The sequence below is a fragment of the Chiloscyllium plagiosum genome, unplaced genomic scaffold (genome assembly GCF_037043375.1).
Source record: "Chiloscyllium plagiosum isolate Xiang-an unplaced genomic scaffold, Cpla_swu_hap1 HiC_scaffold_37, whole genome shotgun sequence".
Lineage (NCBI taxonomy): Eukaryota > Metazoa > Chordata > Chondrichthyes > Orectolobiformes > Hemiscylliidae > Chiloscyllium > Chiloscyllium plagiosum.
Window position 1 is genome coordinate 40,320,134 of NW_028270175.1, and position 22,722 is coordinate 40,342,855.

The 22,722-nt window shown below is 42.4% G+C and overlaps 1 protein-coding gene across 2 annotated transcripts in view; it reads right to left on the reverse strand.

Moving 5' to 3' along the window:
• LOC122540126 (proproteinase E-like) overlaps positions 1 to 22,722 on the reverse strand; it is an 85,073-nt gene that overhangs the window by 32,969 nt on the left and 29,382 nt on the right. The window contains exons 2-6 of one of the 2 annotated variants that reach the window (XM_087980720.1): positions 17,136 to 17,190; positions 12,658 to 12,752; positions 12,476 to 12,573; positions 12,205 to 12,333; positions 7,178 to 7,314 (exon numbers count right to left, since the gene is read on the reverse strand). In XM_087980720.1, the coding sequence (XP_087836846.1) occupies positions 7,178 to 7,314; positions 12,205 to 12,333; positions 12,476 to 12,573; positions 12,658 to 12,752; positions 17,136 to 17,175 (499 nt within the window). In that variant the 5' untranslated portion in view covers positions 17,176 to 17,190. Of the gene's footprint in view, positions 1 to 7,177; positions 7,315 to 12,204; positions 12,334 to 12,475; positions 12,574 to 12,657; positions 12,753 to 17,135; positions 17,590 to 22,722 lie in introns of those variants that run through there. The other variant, XM_043675433.2, reaches the window with a different exon arrangement.

The window sequence follows — 22,722 nt, forward strand, 5'->3', positions numbered from 1 at the left end:
CAAGTGTTAAACTAGTGTGGAAGTGAGTAACCAAATAGGAGGATTCTTTTTTGTGTAGTGTCCACTGGCACCATTTGAAGGGGCAAAGAGATGACTGAACCTGCTGCCTGGTGAGTACTCGAACTCTGGCTACTGATGAACAAATACAATCCCTGATCAATCATTGGCTGAGGGGAAAGATAACATGAAAAATCAGCATTTCTATTGCACCTTTCACTACTTCAAAGTGATTCAAAGTGCTCTCCAATCAATGAATATTTTAAAAGTGTAGTCATTGATAATATAGCAATCATAGCAGCCAAATTGAGCACAGCTAGTTCTCACAAACTGTAAGGAGATAAGCAGCCAACTGGTCTGTCTTTGATTAACAAACAGAGCTGGAGAAGCTCATCTGGTAGGGCAGAATCTGTAGAGAGGGAAATAATGTTAATGTTTCAAGTCCCTTGTGACTGTCGTCTTTAGAACACAAATATCGAACTTGAAATTTAACTGTGTTTCTCTCTCCACAGATGCTACTGAGTTTCACTAGCATTCAGTGTTTTATATTTCAGTTTTACAGAACCAACAGTGTTTTGCTTCTATTTTAATTCTGATTTAGGTGGTAGTTTGATACAAGTCTAGAGCAGAACCCCGCTCTTCTCAAATGTACGCGCTTGAATTCATCTGAGAGGGTAGCTGGGGCATATGTTTAACATTTCATTCAAACAACAGGGTGTGCAACAGTACAGCACTCCTGCAGACCTGGTACTGGGGAAAAGGGAAAGTCACCAGGGGACCATAGTGCTGCAGTCTCACTATAGAGAGCTGACTGGGTTAACCTGAATCACTATGCCTCAGGAGAGATTGAGAACGAGAGTCCTTCATGATAACCTAAGCTGGTACAGAAATTGAACCACACTGTTGGCTTCACTCTGCATCGCAAAAGGTTTGAGTCACATGCGGACAGGGTGGTTAAGAAGGCATTTAGCACACTTGCCTTCATTGCTCAGACCTTTGAGTGTAGGAGTTGGGACATCATATTGAGGCTGTACAGGATTTTGATGAGGCCTCTTCTGGAGCATTATGTTCAGTTCTGGTCTCCCTGTTACAGGAAGGATATTATTAGGCTGGAGAGGGGTTAAGAAAAGATTTACCAGGAGTTATAAGAAGAGGCTGGTACTTTTTTTGCTGTCACATAGGAGGTTGAGGGGTGACACCATAGATGTTTTGTTGTTGTGTCACCATAGTCTCTGCTCTCTCAGTAGAGAGAAACAACTGGTGGTGATTTCATCTGAGGGCAAACAGCCCTCAGGCTAGGGAAGAGGTTGAGGAGGAAAGTCCTTCATGGTAATCTCAAACCGGTGATGGGAACTGAACCCACACTGCTCTGTAAACCAACAATCCAGCCAACTGAGCTAAATTGATTCCCATAAAAGTCTATAAAAGGGGTATAAATAAGGTGAATGGCAGGGGTCTTTTCCTTTGAGAGGGGGTTTTCAAGACTGGAGTGCATATTTTTAAGGTGAGAGGAGAAAGATTTAAAATAGGAGGGGCTTTTTTAAACATAGAGGTTCATATGTGGAATAAACATCAGAGGAAGTGGTGTTAGTGGGTACAGTTACAACATTTAAAAGATATTTAGGTAAGTACATGAACAAGAAATGTTTGGAAGGATACAGGCCAGGTGAGGCTGGTGGGACTAGTTTAGTTTGGTATTGTGATTGGCATGGACTGGTTGGACCGCAGAGTCTGTTTCCATGCTGTATGACTCTATGACTGAGCTAACAGTTTTTATCTAAATTTTATTCTTGGAATTAAGACTTAAATCCACATCCATTAACTAAAAGGGACCAGTGCTATCATTAAACCACTAGATGGTGCTATAACTCAATTTGTTTTCACCAAACTCTTTTAATGATGGGGGAATCTGAACCGTGATCCGATATGACCCAGTGAGCCTCTCAGTTTAAGGGCAGTCCAATATGACCCAGTGAGCCTCGCAGTTTAAGGGCAATCCAATATGACCCAGTGAGCCTCGCAGTTTAAGGGCAATCCAATATGACCCAGTGAGCCTCGCAGTTTAAGGGCAATCCAGTATGACCCAGTGAGCCTCGCAGTTTAAGGGCAATCCAATATGACCCAGTGAGCCTCGCAGTTTAAGGGCAATCCAATATGACCCAGTGAGCCTCGCAGTTTAAGGGCAATCCGATATGACCCAGTGAGCCTCGCAGTTTAAGGGCAATCCGATATGACCCAGTGAGCCTCTCAGTTTAAGGGCAATCCGACATGACCCAGTGAGCCTCTCAGTTAAGGGCAATTAGGAATGGGCAACAAATGTTGGCCTTGCCACTGACTCCTACATCCTTTGAAGGAGTAAAGAAAATAAACCCTAGCCCATTCTTGGCCAGTTCAATCATTCTGACCACAATACGATGATTTTGCAAACATTATGCCATACATAAAGGAAAGGGCAATTAGCAGTCAAAATGGCCAGCTGCAAGGATAAGTTAGACTCAGACAAAAGTACTTCCTGGGATGAAAGGATTATGACTAACAAGAAAATTTAAAGGTGACTACTTTACTAAAGTTAGAGAACTTACTGAGAGATTAATGAAGAAAAATTAGGCAATTGCATTGGTGTAATACAATGGTCATGATAATGAGATGCTGATGGTTATCATGATGTTACAGCAGTCACGTACAAGAGACGGAAGAAGGAATGGAATGGTCTGAGAGCTGAGGGGAGAACAGGATTATGTACAATAACAGAACCATAAGCATTTTTATTTATTCTAGAGTCAGGCAGCATCGCTGTTTGGCGAAAGTGAGGACTACAGATGCAAGAGATTAAAGTTGAGAGTGTGGTGCTGGAAAAGCACAACAGATCAGGCAGCATCCGAGGAGCAGGAAAAATCGATGTTTTGGGCAAAAGCCCTTCATCAGGAATGATGAAGCATCACTGTATGCAAGAGAGAATTATAATAGACCACAAATTACCAGCAGAGTTGAGGACAGAGTATGTACAGAATAGAATCATAAGCACAAACCTCATGGCAACACAACCCACAAACTAGTTCTGTTTGAAGTTAGAGTATTACACACTTGGAGAGAGTTATTGAACACAGCCTCAGACAAATAAATATGGATTCACAAGATATGACAGTGGTGTCACATGAGTAATTTGCAACAACTTCCACTCCTGTGTTCGAAGCTAAACTATTAGTTGTGTTGTAGATAAGAAAACAGCAAGATATTATTTAATAGCCACAGTATAAAAGGCGTTGTTATAGATTGCATTGCTGCTAATGTCCACCAGATTAAAGATAAGGGTTGTGCTATGTTGAGCTCGTCCCTGTGTCTTTAAGAGCTTACTCACACTACGTTTTCTTCAATTGCAAGAAAGTTCCGCACATCTTCTGAATTACTAACCCCTCGGAAATAATTTGAGGATCACAGGTTTGCAGATGAGGTTTTCTGAACAAATATTGACTACTCTAATTTTCAGAAAAAATGTTTAATCACAAAAAAGTCAGAACCTTGCAGAATCAGCAGTGAGCTGTCACAATGAGTGAATATCCGATGTGATCCCACTACTAGAAGCTGTGAGTTTGCCTGGGTGCCAGTTGCCAGTGGTGTTCTATAGAGATTGGGACCATTGCTTTTGACCATCTTCAAAAAGAAGCAGGAGGTAGGGAATGGAGGAATGGTCTATAGCCTTTTGGATGTTACAATAATATGTGCATGGTTTTAGGACTGTGCAGGAGAGTAATTTATTTCCAAATAAATAGGGAAATGTTGGGAAATGAGTTGATTTCTGGCAAATGGCAAATAGTATTCAATCTGGGTAAAGGTATTGTTTTGTATTTGGTATGAGCGAAGTGCAAAATGTTAATATGGAACAGGACTGACAATGGTTGTGAGAGATCTTTCATGTATATAACGTCCAGAAGGGTCTCGCTATTTTCGATGTCAGGAGGTTCATTTTCCTTCAGAGAGCATTGTCCTGTAGAACAAGTTACTGAATCCTGGTTTATCAATGACTTGTAAGTAAGCTGCAGCAATCTCTCAACCAGACCCTAGAGAGTCTCCAACAGGTCAATGGGCTGAGGAGTGGCAGATGGAGTTTAATTTAGATAAATGTGAGGTGTTGCATTTTGATAATACAGACAAGGACAGGACTTATACAATTAATGGTAAGACCCTGGGTACAACACTACCCAAGAGAGATCCATGGGTTCAAGTACATAGTTCTTTGGAATTTGTATCATAGGTAGACAGAGTGATTAAGAAGGCATTTAGTATGTTGCCTTCATTGGTCAGACCTTTGAGTATAGGAGTTGGGATGTCATGGTGAGGTTGTACAGGACATTTGTGAGGCCTCTTCTAGAGTACGGTGTGCAGTTCTAGTCACCCAGTTATAGGAAGGAGATTATTAAACTGGAGAGGGTTGAGAAAAGATTTACCTGGATTTTACTGGGAAGGTTTGAGATATAAGGGTAGGCTGGGAGTTTTTTTCACTGGAGCGTTGGAAGTTCAGGAGTGACCTAATTAAGTTTTATAAAAACTTAATTAGTCCCTCGATAGGTCACACTTTTTGCAGCAGAGAAGTGTTTGACCCTGTATATAGCTAGTTCTGGTGCCTGCCCTGTTATGGTTCCTCCTTGCTTCACAGAGGTTTATTGAAACAGGGAATCTATATCACAAGTAGCTGCTGAAGCTGAAATTTAAAAGAAAGATAACAGCTAGCAAAATTGAATTTAGAGGACGTGCTGCATCGATTAGAGGCCGAATTATTTTACGTAGTTAGGAAGACTCAGCAGGCATTTAAAAATGCCAGATGAGACCCAGATGCAAATGTCCCATCCTATTTCCAACATTTTTACTGGCAAGGTTTGCAGGAGGAAAATTAAAATTTAGCAGAGCCTTTTCTTCTGCTGTTCTTGAACTGATTGAAGGTTTTTGTTGACTATGTGGTAACTATAGATGCCTTTCACCTTCTCCAGCACTGGTTCCCACTGCAGTAAAGTGGGAGATGACTGATCAGGGGTCAGAAATTAGACTGGACCCAAAAACATAAACCCTGCCCCTTAAAGAAGAATCTGCGAAGAGTCCTCACTGGGGGGGCAGGGCTCCTTCTGCACTCACATGATATGTTGAGTCAATGTGATCCCCTGGATTTCCCACAGCTTTTGTGTCCTTTGTGGCTCAGGGTGCCAGTGTGATTCACATGGTCAATGGCGTTACAAACAACTGAAGCCACCATAATCAACATCCTGGGGTTATTGACCTGAAGCAGAACTGGTCCACGTACACATACAGTGGCTACAAGAACAGGTACATAAAATAATTCTGGCAATTCCACAGTGAGTAACTCACCCCTTGACTCCTCAAATCCTGTCCACCATTTACAAGGCCCAAGTCAGGAGTGTGATGGAATACTTTGCACTTGCCTGGATGGGTGCAGCTCCAGCAACACTCAGTGAGTTTAATACCACCCAGGACAAAGTAGCCCAATTGGTTGGCACCGCATGCATCACATTCAACATCCACTCCCTTCACTATGATGAACAGCAGGAGGACCGTGTACAACCTAGAAGATGCACTGCAGAAACTCACCAAAGAAGCTCAGGCAGCACCTTCTAAACCCACAACCACTCCCATCCAGAAGGCCTGGGGTAGCAGGTACATGGCAAAACCACCACCTGTAAGTTCCTCTCCAAGCCACTCACTGGGTCAAAATCCTAGTATTCCCTCCAAAGGATAATATGGGTCTCCCTACCTGCACTTTGGGTGCGTCTACACCACATAAACTGCAGTGGTTCAAGGAAACTCATCACCATCTTTACCAGAGCAATTAGGGATGGGCAGAAAATGCTGGTCTTGGCAGTGAAGTCAACATCCCATGGATGATATATTTTAAAAAAAGGTACAAAGTTGGTGGAACGGGGGAAAATACTTAGGTATTATCCCAAGAAATCACAGAACAGCGAAATATTGTGGAGTCCTCATGCACCAGCAACGATCAAAATAATTGACAGGTGATCAGATTAACTATGGGGAAAATCCTTAAATATCCCAGATCGTACAAATGGGAAGCAGGAGCCAGTCAGTGCTTAGTGTTGTTCTGATTGTGGTCTCAGACCTGCTTTTGTGTTGGCCCATGATATCCTTTCACTTCCTTGTCAAACATTAACCTATCTAACTTAGCCTTAAAGTGATCCAGCCTCCAATGCTCTCCAGAGTAGAAACTTTCACAGTCGAAAATTGAAAAAAAAACTCTCCTCTTTCAAATGGGAACCCTTTGGGGCAGCACGGTGGCTCAGTAGTTAGCACTGCTGCCTCACAGTGCCAGGGACCGGGTTTGATTCTCACTCTGGGCAACTGTGTGGAGTTTGCACATTCTCCCCGTGTCTACATGGGTTTCCTCCAGGTGCTCTAATTTCCTCCCACAATCCATTGCTGTGCAGGTTAGGTGAATTGGCCATGCTAAATTGCCTATAATGTTAGTTGCATTAGGTAGAGGGAAATGGGTCTGGGTGGGTTACTCTTTGGAGGGTCGGTGTGGACTTATTGGGCCAAATAGACTGCTTCCACACTGTAGGGAATGTAGTCTAATGTTAAGTGTTAAACTGTGTCCCATAACTCTAGTCTCTCCCATAAGGGGAAACACCAGCTCATCATTCGCCCTGTCAAGCCCCTCAGGGCTCAATAAGATTATCTCCCATTCTTCAAAAGTCCAATGGCCCAGCCTGTCCAATATTTCCTCCAAATATAATCAGTTCATCCCAAGATTCAGCTAAATGAACTTTCTCTGAACTACTTTTAATGTGATTATATTCGCTGCCTAATGACAAGACCAAAACTGTGTACAGTACTTCAGTTAGGTCTCACTAGCTCCTTGTCAAACTGGACCAAACCATCCCTGCTTTGATATTCAATTCCCCTTGCAATGAAGAACATTTCATTTGCCTTTCTAAGTGCTTGCTCCAGCTGCATAATAATATGATTCATGTACAGATCAGCCAGAGCCCTCTGTACCTTAGATTTCTGAAGTTTCAAACCATCTCTATGCTCTCATATGCAGTCAATGACATGACTCAAGTCAGTCTGGGCTGAAGCACTACGCAGACACTTTACTTATATTAAAACAAAATAAAATTTGGGCTTTAAAACACTAATGAAAAATTACATACTGTACCATTCAGTTTTCCCCATCCAGTGACCACGCATGTGTAATTGTCTGGTAGTTCTTCACCCGCTGCAGGGAGACAGGTTAGCCTAATTTTGTCAGTGAAAACGACGGGCCAGGAGAGCTTTAATAAAGCTAAATCAAACCTACAAAGAATAATGTACAGCTCACCATCACATGGTATTGTTTTAAGTCCCAATTGTATTGAAAATGATTATGGCAATAAACGTGGAGATTATAATTCACTGTACAAAGATTAGATACCTATTGGCAAGAGTTATTAAAATGGAATATCTCTCCAGACAAAATCCCAAAGCAAGGTTTTATTGAGCATTACCCCAAGCATAAATCTTTACCACTTAGAGGGACAAGGTTTATCAGAACACCATCACGTTCACTATTTCTCTGTTTATAGAATACTTCTACATTCTACGCCACATTAGCTGCCAGTATTTTCTCATACTCTCTTATTTCCTTCTTCACTTCATCTCTGAACTTTCTATTTTCAGTCTGCTTCTCACTTGTATTATCAAACTGACATCTGTCATCTATTCCTTCTTGGCTTCATCTTACTGTGAGTGTGGTTTTTCTCTCCCTAGAGATAGTGAGGTAAGTGGCAAAAGAGGGGAAATTACTGAGCAAGTTGCCTCAGGTAAGATACTCTCCCTCTTCTTGCCATCTCACTAATTGTATTCTGAATGAAGAGGTCACTGGGTGACCCTTTTAATCCACCACCAATTAAAGCTCTTGAGTGATTAATGAATGGTCACATGTTGGCCTCAGCCCACCACCTTCCCAATTACCCAGCTCCCCAAAGGGTGAGGAAGTTGGCTCGTTTCCTAGGAAACCAGGATGTCCTGCCTACTAGGTTAATGGGTGTGTCCTCCAAGTCTGGGGGTCTTTCAAAAGACTGAAGGGGGTGTTGGCAAGGAGTTGACCTCTGAAAGCCACCTAATAAGCCTGCCTGGACATACAAAACCAGAACTCTCTGGATAGTGCAAAAGACAGAGGCCATGAATTTTGAAATAAAATTGAAAAATCACAGCCTGAAACTCTTTTACAATCCAGGGAGTTCCAGTTCTGTTTGTCCTAGTCTCTTCTCTTTGTATGAATGTATTTTGATTGTTCTCCTTATCATAGAAAGACCATATGAGACTACAGAGCTTAGGAGGAAAGCAAATTTCCTCTTGGATCTGGGAGAGACGTCTGTGTGGTGTTAGATGCTGTTGTAACATTCACATCAACCAGCCAGAGTGGTCTTAGCTACTGTTTCCACTTCCCTTGAAACTAATGTATGGTGAAGATAATATGTGGATTTGTCTGCTCCAAAGTCACAATGAGCTACCTATTTGTTGGGCCTGTGGATAGATCCTCATTAGACTGACTCTGACAAATGTAAGGACCATGCCATCTTATTTTTCTGTATCTTTAATTATGGACTGAAGTGAGAAGCTGCTGGTTCCAGCAGTAGTTGAAATGTAGTTTGCAGATGAGCTGGAGCCAAAGGATTGTGTGCAAATGAAGATTTGGTTGGCAATAGTTGCTTGATGTGTGGATCAGTGATTAGTTATTGGTGACAAATAGCTTCAGCCTGCCCTCACAGCATGGAGCTGCGAGCAAGATAAGGAGACGCCATCAGATCTTCACCAGCCTCAGAGCTCTTCTGTTCTCTGCAGTAAAAACTACTTAAATCTGAAGTTTCCCCTAGCTGTGACTTTTAACTAATAAGTCAGAGACTTTTAGAAGTGTGAACCAGTCACTCCGTGCCTCCTGTAAACTAGTGAAAACATCCAGAGAAGGAAGACTGTGAAGGAATGTGCTGACCAGCATAGGGAATGTCTCAGCAACTCTGCAAACCGGAACTATTAAACTGTCTTGCCAGTCTTTCCCACTGTCCATAATACGTGTGTGATTGTATGTGTGCACGCGTGTGTATGTGTCATGTGTGTGTGTGAGTGTACAATTATGTGTGTACAAACATGTTTCTGTGTATGGGTAAGTGGTAGTTTATAAAGGGATTGGAATTTTAATTAATAGTTATATAACAATGATTCATAGTTGGTTACTGGTAACTATAATCTAATTAATGGTAATAAATGATGATTTTTATTAAGTACAGAATCCTGGTCCATGCTTTCTGTTAACCTATGTCTAAAAGAACAGCTAAATTGGGGAATTCTGCATATTTTAAAAATCTTTCATTTTTGTGATACTCGAAGGATAGCGGGGCTTGATTTCCAGTATGCTATCCCAGAAGGGGTAACCCAAAGGCCTTTGCAGTGACACTGAGGATTGAGATGCCTCAGTCATTGTTGCAATCCTATCGATCACCTTTCTTCTCATACAGGGTGAAAACTGTTTGCCATCATGCACATCCTGTAGGATACAATCTCCTCTCCAACAGAGGAAATGGAACATCCTGACCAAAGGTAACCTGATCATAGTTCACTCTACCTTTCCAATGAAGTAACCAGTCAATGAGAAACACGTGCCTTCAATTTTATGACTGTGTAAACATGGAGTGTGGTAGGTGAGGTTGTTTTCCTGGTGGATTTGGAGCAAGTACATTATTGTACATAGAGCTTGTTCAACTACTAGAGAGGAGGTAATGATGATTGAGATAAGGAGATGGCAGTCATACAGCCAAGGCGCTCAACTGACTGAGGGAGGAAGAAAGGTATCAGCCCTACTAGGTCCAATAGAGCATAGAGAGAAGAAGTTGGACTGTAGAAGGAAAGCCAAAGCCCGATAGAATAGGTGAAGCACGATTGCGGGAGATCAAGCGCTCTATGGAAAGGTCAAAAGCGAAGTCCTGAGTCAAGGGTAATAAATGAAAGGTCAAGGATGACCGAAAGTGGATGACAGATAGGGTGGAACTGTGCAGCAGTTAGCGTCAGAGAGTCTGACAGCACAGAGACAGGCCCTTCGACCCAAACTGGTCCATGCTGACCAAAATGTCCATCCACACTAATCCCATTTCTCTGCACGGCCTATATCCTTCTAAACGTTTCCTATCCATGTATTTGTCCAAATGCCTTTTAAATATTGTTAATGTACCCACCTCAACCACTTCTGCTGGCAGTTTATTCCATATGCATACCACCCTCTGTGTAAAAAAGTTGCCCCTCAGGTTCCCTTTTTATTCTTTCCCTCTAACCTTAAACTGATGCCCTGTAGTCCTCGATTCCCCAATCCTGGGAAAAAGACTGAGTGCATTCACCCTATCTATGCCTCTCATGATCTTATACACTTCTATAAGGTGTCCCCTCAGTCTCCTACATTCTAAAGAAAGAAGTCTTAGCTTGTCCAACCTCCCCCTACAACTCAGTCCCTTGATTCCTGCCAATATTCCTTGTAAATGTCTTCTGTACCCTTTCCACTTTAATAGCATCCTTCCTATAGCAAGGTGACCTATACCATGTCAGGGAAAAAGTCAGTGGGTTGAGGGTTTTAGACAGAAGAAGATTCAGGGAGGGTGCAAACTGGTGGTTTCCAGTTCCTGAGGTCCAGTTAAAAGGTCGAGATAGAGATGGCAGCAATTATGGTTTATGAAAGCTCCTGAGATGAGTCAGATGATGCTCCTGGCTTTAAATGCCTGTCCAGATGCTCTTTAAAGATAGTATCTCAACCTTTAACCTCATAAGACAATGGCAGGGTCCCCCAAGCCATGTAGCATATTATACTCCATGTTCATGAGGATGTAATTCACTAGCTGCTGTGTGATTGTGCTTGGCCAACCATCCAGCCTACAAGCAGAAGGCTGCAAACTTCCTGACCCACTACCGGAAAATTCTGGCCATCGTTTTAAGCTTTTGAAACAAAGGTCAAAATGGACTGGAAGGTTCTGAATGACATATATTGATTCCTCCTTTCCATTAAGAGTTTAAAGTTAGCTTTCTCAGGACTGTTAGTTTCCAAGTGATTATGAAAATAAAGATTTGGTCCCGAGTTCAACAGATTTTCTATCCTCGCCTGCTATTAGCGCAGGAAGCTCTATCTTCAATTTGTTTCAGTACTGCCTTGCCTTGCCAATGCCTTTGTATTGATAGTTGCTGCCTCACAGCACCAGGGACCTGGGTTCAATTCCAGCCTTGGGTGACTGTCTGTGTGGAGTTTGTACATTCTCCCCATGTCTGCGTGGGTTTCCTCCCACAGTCCAAAGACGTGTAGGTTAGGGTGAATTGGCCATGCTAAATTGCTCAGTGTTCAGGGATGTGTAGGTTAGTTGCATTAGTCAGGGGAAATGTAGGGGAATGGGTCTGGGTGGGATGCTCTTCAGAGGATCAGTATGGACTTGTTGGGCCGAATGGCCTGTTTCCACACTGTAGGAATTCTATGATTCTAAACTCATGTTTGATTAAGCTTGTCTGATCACAGATTCTGGTACAGTGCTTAATTGCTTTAGACTGAGGGTAGAGCTCAAAATCAAGTAACTGATTCCTGACTTTCAAGAAAATTCTAAGTTCTAAGGTGTTATAAGCCATGGAAATATACTGTTCACTCGTCTCGTGACTATCATACTGAGTTAAATCAATTTACAAGCTAGAAAGTTAATAAAACATTAGAAGTTGGCAGAATTCAACAAAACCCAGATTCTTGCAATCTAAAGTAAACATCCCACCTGCCTTTGTAGTCTCCGTACTGTATTGAAAATTACAATGTACTTGTTGTCCAATGAGGCTACTGTACATACATGTACCAGCAGAGGGAGTCTGCTCACAACAGGAATATTGGATACACGTTTAACAGCTCGTGCTGTTCTAATACTAAATGGTTCTGGCTAATTATAAAACCGTTTCTGTCCCAAGATCTTCACATCCTCAAAGCTTTCCAGCTACTCCCTTTCTGTTCCTATCTCACCTGTCTGTGCCCATATTCCAATTGTAACCAAACTGAATTTTCAGATAAATTAAAAGTTAAGCAAACTTGAGGTCAGGCACTTCTAAATGCTGTTTCTGGTTTAAAGGACATGTTCAATATTTGTACAAGTCATAATCTCCAAGTAGACATTTAATTCAATGCATGCTGGGACTTACCCACAGGTGATACATTTGGGATTAAACATTGGGTGAGAGATCAATTTGACAGGTTCAATGTATTGTTCTGAACCTTCAGTCAATGTCAAGTCATATTTCCCCAATACAACACGGTACTTCATACCTTCGCTTTAAAGAGAAGAAAAGGATATGACTGTTACTCATGGTAATATACAGACAAGAAGAGGGTAATTTATTGCTACTGTTCTGAAAGGGTATGCACACTAATTTAAAGGATGCAGAATATCTGAGTCCAGCACTCATTACTCACTTAATGCATTTCCCAGCAGTCAAGATCCACGTTGGGTCAATGAGGGCCCCTCCACACATATGGGAATATGATATTCCTCTTTTAGCTTGCAGTGAAACCTAGAAAATAACAGACATGCAATGATGTTTGCAGTATAATACAGTGGCATTTTGTGCACTGACCACGTTTCTGTCTGCGTTTACCTGCCACGGCCAGCTGAATGGTACTACATTGTTACTGTTCTCATTTAAATCAGGTTTGTAGACTGGATCTCCGCAACTGAAGTCAAAAGCATAGGCTGAAAACAAAGAATCAATGGTCAGTGATCCAAACATTGCCATCATCCATTCTCACTGAGCTCTAATCATGAGGCTAATGGTAACATGTTGATGCACATAATATTAAGGAGGAAAGAATGATTTGCATTTATGTAGCATTTCCACATCCTCCAGATGGCCCCAAAGCCTCTTGCAGTGAAAGAAACTGTAGCAAATGCAGTCAATTTGGTTAAGGCAGTGAGATAAATGAACTAATCACAATAAGATAATGACTGGAAAATATGTTTCAATGATAATTGAAAGTCAGATATCAGTCACATCATAGAGTCATAGAAATGTACAGCATGGAAACAGACCCTTTGGTTCAACCCATCCATGCCGACCAGATATCCCAACCCAATCTAGTCCCACCTGCCAGCACCCGGCCCATATTCCTCCAAACCCTTCCTATTCATATACCCATTCAGATGCCTTTTAAATGTTGCAATTGTACCAGCCTCCACCACATCCTCTGGCAGTTCATTCCATACACATACTACCCTCTGTGTGAAAAAGTTGCCCCTTAGGTCTCTTTTATATCTTTCCCCTCTCACCCTAAGCCTATGCCCTCTAGTTCTGGACTCCCCGACCCCAGGGACAAGACTTTGTCTATTTATCCTATCCATGTCCCTCATAATTTTGTAAACCTCTATAAGGTCACCCCTCAACCTCTGACTCTCCAGGGAAAACAGCCCCAGCCTGTTCAGCCTCTCCCTATAGCTCAAATCCTCCAACCCTGGCAACATCAATGGGGTGAATTCCTCCATTCAAGATCTTGAACACTACTTCAAAGAGCAGACACAACGTATACTCAACATCCCATCTAGAAGACAATAATAAAGCATTTTCTCAGCACTGTACATGGGAGTTTTTTTATTCACGACAGGACGTTGTTGGTTATGACCCATCCCATGATGCTCTTGAGAAGGTGATGGTGCTTGAGGTAGATCCACAATGTGCACAGAGAGAGAATTCCAAGATTTTGATCCAGCGACAGGAAAGAAAACAGCAAAGAAAGTCAGGAAGGTGAGTGGATTGCTGAGAAATGTGCAGGCGATGGTGTTCCCATGGAACAGCTGCCAGTGTCGTTCTAGATGAAAGAATTTGATGGTTTGGGAAGTGCTGCTGAAGGAGATTTGATGAGCTCCCCTCACAAGTAATCTCCCGACTTGACAAAATACATCAAATGTACACTCAAATTCTAATACATCAAATAATCATTGTATTGAGCTAAGAAAATAAAATGAATTATGTTCCTGGATTCATTTAGTGCCTGTTTTCCATGTTCCATTCCTTATTACGAGGCTTCAATGGAGTGCCACACCAGTGGCTGAAGCCTGGCCACAATGGACAACACTGAGCAGCTCGGAGTCCAAAAGGCCTTGTTTTCGATTGAATTCCAGCTGACTGGGCTGGCTGCACAGGCAAGAGTACTGGGATAGGAGAGCGGACATTGCTGCATTGAGAGGGGGAGTGGCTTTCTCTTCCCCAGAGCCATTGCCAATCTCCTAAGTTGGCATCTTGGGCAAGCGGATTGTTGGACTGCCATGGTCAATTGATGTCGTTTTTAACAATGGAGGGCAAACACATGGGGGCAGGAGGCAGCTGTTTGCTGGTGATGGCAGCTGTACCAATTAGATGGAAGGTAGCTGGGAATCCTTTCAATTCCTGTACTGCTTCCAGCATCTGAAGACATGAAATGTCCCTTTCCTACATCAGTATTTCAGTCATGTCTTTATCTTCCTGATCCATTTGTTGGCACAAGGCAAACTAGTCATCCAAGGTCAATGTGCGTTAGCGCTGCCTTTTTAATTTAAATCCAGAACACTCTTCAAGTTCTTTCTATGCCATAGGGACTATGACATCTTCATGGTCTTCATTCTCTTTTCCCAAATTCCTTTTCAGTCAAGCGCAGCAGGTCAGGCAGCATCTAGGGAACAGGAGAATCGACGTTTCGGGCATTAGCCCTTCTTCAGGCCTGAAGAAGGGCTAATGCCCGAAACGTCGATTCTCCTGTTCCCTAGATGCTGCCTGACCTGCTGCGCTTTTCCAGCAACACATTTCCATCTCTGATCTCCAGCATCTGCAGACCTCACTTTCTCCTCCTTTTCAGTCAAAGTGAGATATCCATTGTCCTGGCAACAGATGACCAACATGTCCTTTGTACTTTTATCAATGGAAAATGATACCTACTCCCTTTAATATTAAGCCCTCTTTTTAAAGATGCAAAAATGTGTCCGCAGTTTAATGGCTAATATAATTATCCTTTGCCCATCATCTCAAAAACTAATTACCTGCTCATTATCTCAATGCTGTTTGTGTATCATTTGGCCATTGTGTTTTCTACATTATAAAGTGACTACACTCCAAAAGCACTTCATTGACTGGAAAACACTTCCACTAGACAGGAAAGGTATTTTAGAAATTTAAGTTTTTCTTCCTTTCTCCTCCACTCAACCCCTCCCAAACAATTACCATGGCAAATCTGTTTCACAGTAATACAAAACTGTGGATACTGAAAATCCTTAACAAAACCTGAAATTGCTGGAGAAACTCAGCAGGTCTGTGGAGAGAAAGCCAAGTTAATGTTTGGGTCCAGTGACCATTCGTCAGAACTGATAGTAGCTGGGAAAAGGAGGGCTATATGCTGAAGACCATAGGTATAATACCGTTTCCTTTCTCCCTCCTCATTACCCAAGGCCCCAAACACACTTTCCAGGTGAAGGTCTTCACCTGCACTTCACTCATTCTCGTCTACTGTACTCTCTGTTCACACTATAATCTCCTTTACTCTGCAGAGAAGAAGTACAAACTGGGTGACCGCTTTGGAACACACACATGCTTTCTGCAAAATGACCCTGAGCTTCCAGTGGCCTGCCAGTTCACCATCCTGTTCCCATGCCAACATCTCTGTCTCAGGCTTGCTGCAGTGATCTAGCGAAGCTCATGCAAGCTGGAAGAACAGTACCTCAACTCTACAGCCTTCAGGATTCAATATCGAGTTCAATCATTTTAGGGCCTGACATCTTCTTTCATGTTCTTTCCTCAAAACCAACACACCCCAGGCCCTGTCATCCCACGGGCTGCTTTCAGCACAGTCAACCCAGTTTCACCTATTTATGGTCCCCATTAATAGCATTTCTTTCTCTCTGGTTTACTATTATCCATCTGTTTGTCTGTTTAACTGTCGTTCTCTCACTCTGGGCTCTGTCTCCACCCAACCGTTCACTCCTTGTCCACCATTCCTCCCTGTCACCAGCATACTTACCACCTTTGCTTGGCTACTATCAGTTCCAAAGAACGTTATCCTAAATATTGACTCTGCTTTCTGTCTCCGCAGATGCTGGCAGACCTGCTGAGTTTCTCTAGCAATTTCTGTTTTTGTTTCTTTTTCACTGTATCTAGGGCACCATTGCAACCATTATCTCTATAGCCTTTGCACTTAACCTCAAAAACCACAAACACTTTGTTTTTGTTGAGGATCCCCTTTGTGAGGTCCCCAGCACCTTGCTCTCCCATTCCCTACTACCCTCAGATATTCAGTCCTCTCTTTACCACCATCTCCTTGCTTGTTGCCTCAGTATTCCAGAGTAAAATGTGTAGACAACCCAATGGGTCATACTTCAGAGGGCAGTTAAGAGTCAACCACATTAATGTGGGCCTGAAATTACATGTAGGCCAGGCTGCATAAGGACAGCAGATTTCCTTCTCCAAAGGACAATAGTGAACCAGATGGATATTTATGAGAATTAATATCCTGTCATTGCAACATTCAATTCCAGATTTAATCATAGAACCCCTACAGTGTGGAAACAGGCCATTTGGCCCAACAAGTCCACACCAACCCTCTGAACACCATCCCACCCAGCCACATCTTTTTACCCCATTACTTTACGTTTCCCCTGACTAATGCACCTAACCTACACATCCCTTAACAATATGGGCAATTTAGCATGGCCAGTTCACCTAATCTGCATATCTTTGGATTGTGGGAGGAAACCGGAGCGCCGGAGGGAACTGATGCAGACACAGGGAGAATGTGCAAACTCCACATAGACAGTCACCTGAGGCTGGAATCGAACCCGGGTCCCTGAAGCTGTGAGGCAGCAGTACTAACCACTGAACCACCATGCCACCCTAAATGGATTTTAAAGTAAAGCTGCCTTGGTGGAATTGGAGTCCAGGCTCAAAAACATTAACTTAGGTTTGAATTACTCGACCTTGTGTCATTACCATTCCACAACAATGATAAGCACTTTGAAAGTATCATCTAACTGAAGCAAGATGCAATGTTAATGTCCTACCAACATTTATCTTCGAGATATAATGCAGGAAGAAATTGAAAAGTGTAGTCTCAGACTTACTGCTGGCTATAAGCAGAAAGGTAAGAAGAACTTCTCTCATTTTCCTTCAGTCGAACTGTGGAAACAAAAGAGTCATGTAGGTCAATTATTGTTCACTGTTTCTCCACCAGATTCCCTAACCATGCTGAAAACTTCCAAGACCACTGTAGTGCCTTACAGCCAGACTTTGGCACTAACCTCACAAAACCCTGATTTCAAATTTACAGGCAGGTGATTTCGGCACAATTTCAAAAGCCTTGCTGCCTCATGAGTGTGAATAGATGCACAGGCAGATCTCAACCTATTTCAGGGAAGAAAATATAGCCACTTTGTCTCAGGTGGGTGCTTCTAAGGTTACAGATTAAAATATACTCCCCATCCTGACTTGGAAATCTATCATTATTCCTTCACTATTGCTGCATCAAAATCATGCAATTCCCTCTCTAACAACATTGTGCATCCAAATACAGCACATGGATGGCAGTGGTTCAAGAAAGCAGCTCACCACCATCTTCTCAAGGGCAACTAGGGACAGGCAATAAATGTTGATCCAGCCAGCAATGTCCACATTCATGAACACATTTTAAAACATGCCACTGTGGAGTTTTGAGCACAAAGATTAACGCTCTAATACTGTATTGGACCCTTGTGGCCGAATCACAAAATAAAGGCCCCATCTGCCTCTCTTTGGGGTAATAAAAGAACACACTTCACCATTTTAAAGAATAGCAGAACTATCCCCAGTGCCCTGGTCAGTACTTATCCCTCAATTCATCACAACAGGTTATCTGGTCATTATCACACTGCTGTCTGCTGTGAGTGAATTGGCTGCCATTTTATTTTTCCCTGAACTGTGAAACAGTGATATGGTTTAGATCTTTCGACCAGGAATAGAAACCCCACTCTGATCAGACAAAATAAATACTTATGCAATCCTCTGAGCTTTCTGAGACTTTTTCTGTTGTTGAATCCTCAAAACTTGCCTCAGTTCAGCAAACTATGGAGGGAGCAGCACTGTGAATCTGAATCGAAGCCACATCCTATTTATACAGCACCAGCTGCCATACCCCAGTAAATAAAGAGGCTAAATGACTCAAAGCTTCTTTGCAAAGCTAATGGAGAGACGGTATGGGTATGGTGAAGGGTATATAGTGGGTGAAGTATGTGGGTTATGGGGGTTGGACAGTGGAACAACGGAGATGAAGAATTCTTGAAGTTTATACAGGGAGATTGTCTGCTTCTGTCCCGATAAAGAATGAAGCAATATCAGATGTAATTCTACGAATGAAGTAGGCAAAGTGGAGTGCATCATCATGAAACAGTGATCATAAAAAATTTACAATAGCGATGGAAGGGCATGAAGAAAAATCAAGGGCGTGAATATTCAAATGGAACAGTGTTAATTTCAGTAATTTGAGAATAGATTGAGTACAGGTGAACAGGAAGCTAATATTGGCCAGGAAAATAATGTTAGGCCTTCCAGACAAATTAAATCTAGGGTAAACCAAACATACTTCTAAATTAACTCCAGTCTCCCAGCCTGTCTCGATCCCCTATAATATTGACATAACAGGCCCACAGCAGATGCCATATCCCTGCACTCATCCCAGGAACATCTGGACAACAGGGACACCTATGTCAGAGTGCTGCTCATTGACTACTGCTCCACCTTCAACATCATCATCACCTCCAGACTGATCTCAAAATTATGTGACTCAGCTCCATCCTCTGCAACTAGATCCTCAGCTTTCTGACCCAGAGACCACAATCAGTGAAGATAGGTAACTACATGTCCTCCACAAAATAATCAACACTGGAGTCCCCCAGGGATGTGCCCCCTACAGTACTCTCTGTGTACTCACAACTGTGTTGCCAAATTCTAAAGGAATGCCATCTACAAGTTCACTGATGACACCACCGTCGTGGGATGGATATCTACAATGATGAGTCAAAATAAGAAGGGAGGTACAGGGCTTGGAGTTGTGGTGCAATGAGAACAACCTTTCTCTCAATATTGGCAAAACTAAATAAGTGGTCTTTGACTTCAGAAAGACAGGAGAACACACCCCCATCTACATCAGGCAAACTGAGGTTGAGAGGGTGGAGGGCATCAAGTTCCTCAGAGTGACGATATCTGACAATTTGTTCTGGATGTCCCACGTAGATGCAACAATCCAGAAGGGACAACAACATCTTTTCTTCCTCACATGGCTCAGGAAATTTGGCATGTCCATAAGGGCCCTCACCAATTTCTACAGGTGCACCACTGAGAGCATACTGTCCAGGTGCATAATAGCCTGGTATGGCAACAGCTCTGCACAAGACAGTAAAAAACTACAGAAGGTGGTGTGAACAGTCCACACCATCATGGAAGCCAACCTTCCATTCATGGCTCACTACCACAGTAGGGCTGACAACATCAAAGACCCATTGCACCCCAGTAATGATCTCTTACAAATTCTTCCATCAGGCAGGAGATACAGAAGCTTGAATACCCACACCAGCAGGTTCAGGAATAGCTTCTTCCCTACTGTTATTAGACCGATGGATGGACTCTCTAGTCTCACGTTCTGCAGAACTTGCTAACATTGCTCTCGCCTAATACGCGCCCTGTGCATTCTTGAAGAAGGGCTTATGCCCGAAACGTCGATTCTCCTGCTCCTCGGATGCTACCTGGCCTGCTGCGTTTTTCTAGCACCAGATTTTACAACTCTGGTCTCCAGCATCTGCAGTCTTCACTTTCTCCCAGTGTAACTGTACGCCTCTTTTTACAACATCTGATTTGTATATCCTTGTTTATGATCTGCTCATAAGCAGAGGTTTTCACTATACATAGGTAGACGGGACAATCAATCTACCAGGGAGAAAAGATATAGCCTCCAAAACTATAGGTGACAAAGGAGGATTAACATTAGAAAGGAACATTTATGACAAAATATCAGACAGAGAATTGATTCAATCATCAGGCAGAATACATCGAATGTTGGGGATATTGAGAAGGGTAAAAGAATGGCAAAGGGACAGTATGAAAGATTAGTGGAAAACATAAAAGCGAATCCAACTATCTTTCCTGAACATATCAAAAGATTAAAGGAATGTCAGTACTAATGTTATAGAAATCTCCTTATGGCATTGGAAAACAACTAAGGTACTGGATAAGTGTTTTACATCTTCTATTATAAAAGAATATGATTACTATTACAATTAATGAGGATAGGGGGTAGGTACTAATATTGATAAAATTGATAAAATTAAATACATTTTGTCTGAACGTTTCGTCTTGCACTGATGAGGACAAATCACATAAATACCAATACAAGGGGAAACCAACATTGTTGCTGTATGAGAGGGGAGTGCTGTGACAATTTAGGATTGTCAGCCAGTTTCATATCACATTGAAAAGTTGGGTACTGAAAGTTACATATATTAACAAACCAGGATCCTATAACAGACAAAGAACAGATACACTCAGCTCCTGTGTTAGCTGAACATAGTAGGTGACAAACAATCACGGCTTCATTTGTTAGGGCAGCATTTTCACTTCATTCAACTTGCCTGGTTTAAATTTAAACAAAACTTGGCAGTTAACTGTTAAATATAACTAACTAACTAATAGCAATGCCTCAACAATCAGTGGGCACTTTCCAACCAATGAGCACGCTCCTCTAAATGTTTGTTTACATCGATATTCGTCTGACTTATGCTGACAAGTTCAAGCTTTGATGATATGTGTCTTTTTCCAATGTTCAAATCCTGTCTGATAGAAGAGGAAAGCTTAATCCTGATATATAACTACAACTACAACAATGGAGTCAATGTGGAAGAGCATCATAAAGGACAAGATTAATTCTCATTTGTAGGATGATGGATTACTTAGGGATAGTCAACGATTGACAATATAAATTTTCAAAAGGCATCTGTTAAAGTACCAACAACAGACCTATCCAGAGAACAGAAGAATATGGTAGTAAAGAGATGGTGGTAACTTGGCTGAGGGATAGGAGACAGATAATTGTGCTGTGTAGAAAATGTCTGAATGGGGAGAAATAATGCCCCATATGCCATCAGAAGAACCATCCACAGAAGCTGGTGGAATTTACAATGAGCCAGTTACACACCTGGAATTGCATGCTCGGCCATGATCAAAGTAATCTGTTTCACTAACGTCCTTTAAGGAAGGAACTCTGCCATCTTTGAGGAGAAAGGTCTGCAGATGCTGGAGATCAGAGCTGAAATGTGTTGCTGGAACAGCGCAGCAGGTCAGGCAGCATCCAGGGAACAGGAGAATCGACGTTTCGGGCATAAGCCTGAACAGCGCAGCAGGTCAGGCAGCATCCAGGGAACAGGAGAATCGACGTTTCGGGCATTCCTGAAGAAGGGTTTATGCCCGAAACGTCGATTCTCCTGTTCCCTGGATGCTGCCTGACCTGCTGCGCTGTTCCAGCAACACATTTCAACTCTGCCATCTTTGCCTGGACTAGCCTACACGTGACTCCAGACCCACAATAATGCAGTTGAATCTTCAATGCCCTCTGAAATGGTCTAATAAGCATCGCCCCCACCAAGCTTTGCTTGTTACTAGTTCCCTGGTCACATGGGTGTTTTCTTGACGTGGAAATATTGAATGAAGATTTTCGCACGTGGTGTCTTCACCGAGTCCCTGCGCTTACACACACAGAACATGTGTGCCCGGGGAAAAAACATACAGGTCGATCAGGTATAAGATGACAGCTGTGTTCCTCTGTAGCCTTGTGCTATAGAAAATCACACTGTACAAGGACATGACAGAAAATTGCTATACTGGTTCAGTTCCAAACAGTGTTAGCAATCCATTAATTACCTTATAGCCGATTTGAGTTAACAAAACATGTATTACTCCAGAACGACATGTAAACATCACTGCTGTGCAGTGTTAGTGTAGGGGGAGAAAAAATATACAAATAGGGGATTTGGAATCTCCTCAGTTCAGGGACTGAATCTAACTGGTTGGCCATAGCCAGTGTACTGTGCACAAATAAATAAAGGGTGACTTGGTGATGGGATACTGGCCTCTGTCCAGTTACTTCAGTAACATGTGTTATTTCCCTATTCTGTCTCCTATATGCCCCATGTCCAATGCTGCTCTCCCACTTGCACGCGGATAATGTGAATGGGTGAAAGGGCAAATAAGAAAAAGAAATGAGATTGGAATAATTAAATGACATTTTTTACCAGCACAAACTCGATGGGCCAAAGGGCCTTTTCTCTGCACTGTAGACCTCTGTGACTAATAAGACATTCAGTTCAAGAGCAGTTAAGGACTTGAAAGATATTCAGACCTTGCCAGGGTATTAACATTCCATGAAAGAATTCAAGTTCATTTTCTTGCTCGATATAAATGACCTAATCATTGAATCCCTAGAGTGCAGAAAGAGGACATTCAACCCATCGAGTCAGCACTGATCCTCCATAGAGCATTCCACCCAGAACCACCCCATACCTGTATTTTAAACTTCTTGTGGCTAATCCCACCTAGCTTGTACATCCCTGGACACCCCAGGGACAATTTAGCATGGCCAGTCCACCTGAACTGCACAACTTTGGACTATGGGAGGAAACCAGAGCACAT